The sequence below is a fragment of the Gouania willdenowi genome, chromosome 3 (assembly GCF_900634775.1).
Source record: "Gouania willdenowi chromosome 3, fGouWil2.1, whole genome shotgun sequence".
In the NCBI taxonomy this organism is placed as follows: Eukaryota; Metazoa; Chordata; class Actinopteri; order Blenniiformes; family Gobiesocidae; genus Gouania; species Gouania willdenowi.
In genome coordinates this window covers 39,114,524-39,123,091 of record NC_041046.1, presented here as the reverse complement: position 1 = coordinate 39,123,091, position 8,568 = coordinate 39,114,524, and the positions used below count along the sequence as shown (strand labels likewise).

At 42.3% G+C, this 8,568-nt stretch overlaps 1 protein-coding gene across 1 annotated transcript; it reads right to left on the bottom strand.

Annotated features, from left to right (window-relative positions):
• Nucleotides 1-508: 508 nt before the first annotated feature.
• On the bottom strand, nt 509-1,772 carry LOC114453982 (forkhead box protein B1-like). The gene has a single exon (XM_028434049.1). It carries the CDS (start codon nt 1,373-1,375, stop codon nt 509-511), a length of 867 nt encoding a protein of 288 aa, XP_028289850.1. The 5' UTR covers nt 1,376-1,772.
• Nucleotides 1,773-8,568: the final 6,796 nt, after the last annotated feature.

The following is an 8,568-nucleotide window of genomic DNA, read 5'->3' as shown; positions in this document are numbered from 1 at the left end:
GCAGCGATACAAACAAACACAGACCAAACAGTCGATTAAAAACATTCAGTCTAGAGATTTTTCAAAGTGCTTCAGGTCTTTGATCAAATAATAAACGCGCACAGCTTTCGCGCTTCTTTTACCTGCAAACGATTGATTCTCACAAAAAACTCGTATTTTAAAAAGCAATAAAATTAATACATTTTACTGTTTGTTTGTTTTGTTTTTTTAATGGTAATTTGTAGAATTTGTTAATTTTAGCAGGAGTATCACTTATAATGATCGATAGGAAAAGTCGCGTGAGTAGAAATATTAAATGTTCATTTTATCACCAATAGATGAAATATAATTTGCTTAAGATTCAATTTAAAAACATGAAAAAGAAAGAGTTTTCACCAAGTAAAAACAGAAAACACATGTGAACAGTACAGGTAGCCTACATCCTCTCCTTTTCATCACAAAGATGAAGCTGCTCCAGAGAAAAGTTCCACAAAAGCGTCCCGTGTGCGCGTGCACGTTCCGTGTCCGGTCAGTGCACGGTGACCGTGGGCTGCAGGGTCTCTCCGGGTCCAGTCGGGCTAGTCTGCGGGGATGTGGGACTCAGAGACTGCGGGGAGTGGGCCAGGAAGGCCGGGATGTGCGTGTGCAGGCCGGGGAGGCCAGGCTTGATGGGCACCGGGACCGCGGGTAGGGTCTGTCCCCCGTGACACAGAGACTTCAGCGGGACATAGGCAGAGTAGTCAGGGGCGGTCATGGTGAGGGGCCCCGAGGGGTCCATCATCCCGGGGCCGTAGACATGGGGCCAGGCGGGGGGCAGCTGGCTGTGCAGCGGGTAACCGGGCGTAGGGAAGGGCACCTTGTACTCCCGAGCGATGATGTTCTCGATGGCAAACGGGTGTTTGAAGCTGGACGGGGGGGTCACGGAGCTCAGGCCGAACCCGGGCGGGCCCTGTGGGAGGTGCGCGTGCAGTGCGCTCAGCCGCAGCTTGGCGTGCTGCTGCAGGAAGTGGGCCGCGTCCTGGGGCTTACTGGCCATCAGCGGGTCTGCGCTCTGCATGCTGCCCACCTTAAAGCGCTTCCTGCGCCGGAGAAAGCTTCCGTTCTCAAACATGTCCCCGCAGCTCGGGTGTAGCGCCCAGAAGCTGCCCTTCCCGGGCTGGTCGGGCCTGCGGGGGATCTTGATGAAGCAGTCGTTGAAGGACAGGTTGTGGCGCAGAGAGTTCTGCCAGCGCTGCGTGTTCTCCCGGTAGTACGGGAACCGGTCCATGATGAACTTGTAGATGTCGCTGAGGGGGAGCATCTTCTCTGCGCTGCTCTGGATGGCCATGGCCGTCAGAGAGATGTACGAGTACGGAGGCTTCTGGTCGCTGTACGTGTTTCTGCCCGGGCGAGGCATGATGCGAGCCGAGCCGGACCGAGACCGAGACCGAGACCGCCTCAGTCCAAAGAAGATCTACCTGAGCTGGTCTTAGTGGATACTTCCTCCAAACTGCTCCAACTCCTCAGTGCGTCTTTACGCACGGACACACCTCCACCTTTACTGGGTGGCACACATACACATAGTCCCGGTTTGTGTGAGTGTTCATCGGCAGGTGAAGGACAAGTCCCGTCCCATCTCTGGTCTATACTGGTTCCCAGTCTGACCACATGCAAGGAAACTCCACTTTCTTTTTAGATGTGCAGATCTTTTCACGATGCGCATTTACCGAGTTTTCTTTCCGATGGTCTCTCCGGTGTTTCCGGTGTCCTGGTCTGCGCCATGTGCGGTCCTGGAGGCGATGACAGCAGCAGTAGAGATAGAGCCCGGAGCGGAGGGTGTCGTTAATGAGCCGTTTCTGCTTTGTCACGTGACCACACAGAATTGTGTTTTTTTTTTTTTTGGGGGGGGGGGGGGGGGGTTTATTCACAGGGTTTCAGACGCACGTGCACATCCAACAACACCCATCAGTGTCACGTGAAGCTGCGCGAAGCTGGTGCTGCAGGTCCGAGAGGTGTGTGTGTGTGTGTGTGTGTGTGTGTGTGTGTGTGTGTGTGTGTGTGTGTGTGTGTGTGTGTGTGTGTGTTAAATCGTTAATCGCGTGTTAAAGGAAGAGGAGCAGAAAAAAGTTTAGAAGATTTATTTATTTGTTTTTGTTTTTTTCTATTTATTTGACTTACTGAGACTAAAGTTTCCCTCGCTGCATCTTTTACGGTAAGTGTTTAAAACTATTAATCATGTCCTTTAATATAGTTTTTTTTTTTTTTTATTTAAATTTTTTTTTAAATTTTTTAAGTAAATATAGTTTCATTTTAAACTGTAATAATATCCAAAACATGTGTATTGTTTAAAACTACGTGGGTTCATTTTCTATGACAATATATTTCAACATTACTGTATTATCATTTACTAATTTATGGGATCTTTTGTCATGATCGTGAGATCAAACCGACAGACTGAAATAAACAGGACACACCCCCATTTAATACATGTTTTAAATCATATAGGCTATTATCTGGTCACACGTTTAAGTGACAGCAGATTATAGAAATTATTAACTAACAGGTAATTTATGGATGGTTTTTAATTCACACTAATTGATGACAATAGTTTTCTATGTATTTTTGCAAACAGCATCAGAGTCTCAAAAAATTACAATTCTAAAACTTTATTTGATGAATTTTTTTTGTTCCAATTCCTATATTATGTGTGTATGTGTGTGTGTGTGTGTGTGTGTGTGTGTGTGTGTGTGTGTGTGTGTGTGTGTATGTGTGTGTGTGTGTGTGTGTGTGTGTGTGTGTGTGTGTGCGCGTGTGCCTCATTGTGTTTAATCGCGTGGTGTCGGGGGATCAGTGTAACTGCTGCAGGAGGCATTAAACTGAAGGATCTGAAGGTTTTAATGCTCCCACAGGAGTGTGTGTGTATGTGTGTGTGTGTGTGTGTGTGTGTGTGTGTGTGCGTGTGCGTGTGACATGTCTGACCTTTGACCTCTGATCTTGATTGAGAAGCTTTGGATTCACATTTTTTATTCCGTTATAATGAATGTGTTTTAAATCATCTGTCCATTAAAATAACTTTCAATTGTTGTTTGTTTTTTTTTTAATCTTATTTTCATTTATTAAAAATGAAATGTATATATTAATGATGTTTGTGTTGTTTTAAATATAAACCAATTTGAACCTACTTTTTCTTTGAATTGTTAGGACTTTAACGTTGTTTATCCCACTTTGTTCAGAACCCAACGTCACCCAGACATGGTGAAGACGATGGATTGTTGACAGCAGAAGATCACAGCAAAGCTGCTTCTTTTATTGCTACATTATATAATATAACAGTTAAGTATTTATTTGTTCGTTTATTTCACTTTTTTTTTTCTTGAAATTTTGTAAATTGTAAATTGTTCAATTTAATTCTTCCTTTTTTGTTCAATGATTGCTTCTTGTGAATTTTGAACAATAATTGTGTTATATGATGTATAACTTTTCAGGTTTTTAAGTACATACTACATTGTTCATGGTCTTTGCTATCATTATTTTTGTGTCGTACATGTTTGAATTGTTTGTTTTATGATAATAAATGATATTGTTTAAATCTTTCTGATTGGTTGGTGAACATCCAATCAGAGAGCTTGGCCTGGATCATGTGGCCAATTGCAAAACAACACAGTGGAGTTCCACCTGAATCACACTTCAGCGTCTTGTTAAACAACAAATTGGGATGAGTGAACATGTTTGAATCAAATGTCACACAAAACGAGCTCTTCGTGTTCCTCAGAGTGGAAAACCTTCTTTTCCTCACCTTCAGTGTGTGTTTAGATCTGAGCTGAATGTCTACACATGCAACTTCCTTTGTTTTAACTCCTAAAACAACATCAGACTTTCTCTGTTATCTCAACAAACACTCTCAGAAAACGGCTTCATTCTTATTCGGCCTAGTTCTGGTGGAACCATGATGGCAGATGTTTGAGGAAGATGTTTGCACATATTTGTATTGCATTTGTTGTTTGTAGACCATGTGTAAATGTTTCTTTGCTGACAATTGTTTGTTTGCAGGCCACAGGTGCAGATGTTGGGTCTGAATGGAACAGATTGATCGTGTCTATGAGACCAAGTTCCGGAGCGTCATCATAGATCATGAGCTTTGCTGGAAGCCACAGATAGAACATATTAGAAAAAAATATCTAAAACTATTTTATAAGCTACATAGAACAAAAAGTACATTAAATAGAGACAGTCTGAAGTGGTTTTATTCGTCCCTTATATTGTCTTACCATTCTTTGTGAACTGAACCTGCTCGTTGGCAGGTTTTGTATATAAAACAGTGGGTTTCTACCTGGCTCCGCCCAACCTGAACACCAATTCTCATGGAACATTTTCATTTACTTTGACACTCTTCTCAGACCACACGTTTAACATCACACACCGCAGATGTAAGCTCACATCGCCATTTAAGCAATTGAAGTCGCATTCGGTGTGAACGCACCTTTAGAATAGGCTCATATTCCCCTATAAACCCCTGCTTATTTCACCCACTGTCGCTCTCTTTAGGCTCTTTGCCATGGTAGCTCGTGGTATCTTTGCTCCATTGATGATGGCTTTTTATCACGCTTGTGATACTTGTGTACTCTGAGTTGATTGACCCACTTCAAACCAGCTGTAATAGAACCAGATACTCAGAGTATCCCATCGCAGGGTATGTTAACGCAGAGTTTATGGATAGACTCAGAGTTTGTTGAACCTCTTTTCTGGAATATCCCTCTACTCTCTGACAGAGAAGGTTTGGTTAGGTAAAGCTTGCTAACTTAAAGATATCCAGGATATACTTATCCAGCTTCGTAGTGCAGGCCCACAGTGTCTGCAGGTGTAAGTTTACAGATGTTTGTCTACAGTCTCTGTGCAGAGGTTTGTTTGCAAACGATTGGTCCAGATGTTTGTTTCCAACATGTGCAGGAGTTTGTTTGTAAATGTTTTTTGCAGACATAAACAAATATTGTGTTTATGTTGACAGACAAACACAATGATCCACAGACAATGGCATGTTTGGCTATAAACAGGTTGTCATACGGTGGACGAGCAGGAGATCAGTCTTTAGCAGACGTCTACATTAGTTTATGATTCTACCCTCTGTGGCCTCCTCCTCCTCCCTCATGCTTGTAGCTCGATCTCCTCTCATATCCTTCAGGAAATAAAAGCATCATCTCCTCACGTGTCTCCTGATTGTCTTTAATGTCTTCTTCTTATCAACTCCTCTCTCAGGTCCCCTGAACCTCCTTTTCTGTCACGTTGTGTTTGTGAGCATCGTTTCCTCCGCTCTCTGCACTCCATTGGTTCTCTATGGCTTCAATTAAACTGCTGATTAAGCAAATTGGTGGTTGATTAGTAAATGAGCAGCCGCTTTCAAAAGAGCTGTTAATTAGCGGGACGATTAGCATGTGAAGAGTCGCTGAATGAGGCATCAGAGCTCCTTAAGAGGCGCGCTGACAGATTATTAGTCCACCCGGCTGCCAATACGCCTCCTCATCACAGAGGCGTCCTCCTCAACAGGAAACGACTTACGGCGGCTTTAATGGGCGTTTTATTGAGCCTGCTGCTTAATTAGATTTCCTCCAAACTGTCATAACTCAACGCTAACTCCCGCAGCAGCCACCGAGGACACGTTTACCTGCGTTGACGTGTTTTTACTGCCTAACAGCATCGCAGAGGCACATTTAACAACTTCAAGCACAGAACAGTGAAACTTTGTCCTGCTTTATTTGCTTCTTATTCACTCCTCTGTCAAAGTTTGACCTTATAAACGCAGATATTCAGCTTTTAAAGATGGAGCCGAGGCATTTCCTCAGTGCGTAACCGAACCCAAAAGCTCAGAGCAGGCATTGAATGTGTCATAACACACTGAGGAAATTAGCTTAACAGCAAATAGGTTTCATCATGTGATTGTTTAGAGACAATGACCCGAGAACGCTAACAAGTCGACTCATTTTCTTCATTTCTGCTCAGTGACTGAGAGCTGCACCCTTCCATCCATCCATCCACCCATCGATCTGTCCGTCCATCAATCCATCCATCCATCCATCCATCCACCCATCCATCTATCTGTCCGTCCATCAATCCATTCATCCACCCATCCATTCATCCATCCATCCATCCGATCTTCCATCAATTCTTCCATCCATTCATCCATCCATCTATTTATCCATCCATCCATCCATCCATCCGTTCATGGATGAACGGGTGACCGTGGCTCAGTGGGTTGTCCAATAACCAAAGGGTTGGGGGTTTGAATCCCTCTCTATCCAAGTCATTGTTGTTGTGTCTTCTGGCAAGGCACTTTACCCACATTGCCTTGTATGAATGGGTATGAATCGTGCATGAATGTTGATGGTGGTCAGAGGGGCCGTAGGCACGAAATGGCAGCCACGCTTCTGTCAAAAAGTTCAACAGAAAACATTTCACATCTTAAAAATCAATAAAAACATTTAAAATCTCCCTCTCAGTCATATGCCTTTAATTTGATTTAAAAATGTTCTTAACCCAGACCTTCCCCCAAACAAGCCACACTACAGAATTTACTCACACGTGCTGCTTTTTATAGGAGAAAATGCCAAAAGTGTCACATATTGTGCAGCAGTTTGTTAATAAATGTGCCTGTGTGGTGTTTTGCATCAGCAAATTTAACCCAGAATTCTCTTTCTTGTCTGGCTTTATTTGTTTTAAAAATATCAAGACTTATATTGCATATCGCCATTTTGAGAAAAAATGTTTTTCTCATGTGAACGTTTAATGTTAGAATATATATGTTTACATGTTGGAAATTCGAGGCTTGGGCCAAACTATGACAAATTTGTCAATGAAATGAGAACAAAAGCTCTTGTGTCTTTTGTGTGTGCTGGGTTAGGGACGGACATTGAATGCCACGTGGTAGCTGGTTGTGGTTTTGTTTGAGACGCTGTGAGGTCAGTGAAGGCATCACATCCTTCATGATGGAGCCCAAACGTGTTGTTTCTGCAGACGCAGCACTTCTCCACACCCTCGTTCCCTCAATCGGCCTCGATCGTCGATTAGCTCCCTCATAAATGCGCCCGCCGGCGTCCACGGGGCATGAACGCAGGCGGTCGTGTTGTCACTCGGGATAACGCTCCGTAACATCTCAACTGGGATCATTATTCCGTTTGCTTGGACCTGAATGCCATTAAGATGCAAGGTAATTCAGCGTGGTGTAACTCAATTAAATCTCCCCTGACTGGGATTTATGGGACATCAGCCGCTCCTCAGTGGGACCAATGGGAGCGCTCCGTTTGCATCCCTGAGTCCTCCTGATGTTGCACTTCTGCAGCTCAATTAGCTCCAGGAACGATGAGGACTGTTCCTCCATTAGAATGAGGAGAAATGATTTGAGCCTCTGTGTAGTGGAGCTCAGAGTTGTGCTGGATCACAAACTAACTCACAGTCGTCCAAACGTCTCAGACCAGAGGACAGAAGACAGAGCGTCCTCCACAGCTCGAACAGCAACGCTTAGATCTGTTGTTGGCAACAGGGGTGGAGCAGCCATTTTAAAAGTGAGGGTCTTTTAAGGGTAGGGCAACGTCAACCCCCAATTTTGTTTATTAAAATAATTTACTAGAACCATGATAAAGCTGTTATTGAGACAATGATACTTGCCATGTGGCTCTTTATATCCTAATTTTAATTATTATTTCCACAGAAAACCTTAAAAGGGGGAAACTTTTTAATACCTTTTTCTTTGGCCATTTCGCAACTTCCTTTGTCCCATTTTTGCCCCTTTTCCATAAAATTCAACACCTTTCCCCAAAAAAATATCCCTTTCTTCTAATTTCTATTTTTGCAATGTTTTTCTGACACTTTTATCCAATTTTTGTTGATTCTTTAACCATTTTTTGCCACTTTTCATCCAAATAAGTAAAAATTAACACTGCATCAGTCTAATATTTGAGTGATCATTAACTTTAGTAACTCAAATGACAAAGTTCTTCACACCACTTACATAATCAACATTGGGCTGAAGTAGAATTATGACTTGGTTATTAAGTGTCAAATCATAATTTTTTTTTAACTTTATTTATATATTGTATTTCACCTTTTTTCTATCCCTGTATTTGTTGTTTTCTTCTTTCAAGAGATTAAAAGAGCCATTTGACTATTTCTGGTACATTTGCATTCATACTTCCCCATCAAATAAATCTACTGATAATAATGTAAAACAGACATGAATTGATCTTTTGTTTAACCTACTTTGCTCAACAAACTCTTGCTGATGATCTCAAGTCATTTAGATGAACAGTCCTACTTTAACACACATATTTTGCGAATTTAAACTACCTTTTGCCATTACAGACCACCTATTTCCTCTTTTCTGTCAATTTTTTGCAACTATTTACTGTTTTTGGCCCATTTTAGTCACTTTTCACTTTTTAGTTAACACGTTTTTGCCACTTTTGGACCATTTTTTTGTCACTTTACTTACACCTTACCACTGTTAACTCTTTATTTAGCTTCTTGGCGGCGGCTTCATCAAATGGCTGGTTGTGATTGGCTTTGATCACCATTAAGTCAATCTAACTGGACCAATACGTTTTCAACAATGCATCCCTCTGT

What these genes read in the sequence shown, in the direction of transcription:
- LOC114453982 (XM_028434049.1), bottom strand. Translation starts at nt 1,375, where the DNA reads ATGCCTCGCCCGGGCAGAAACACGTACAGCGACCAGAAGCCTCCGTAC.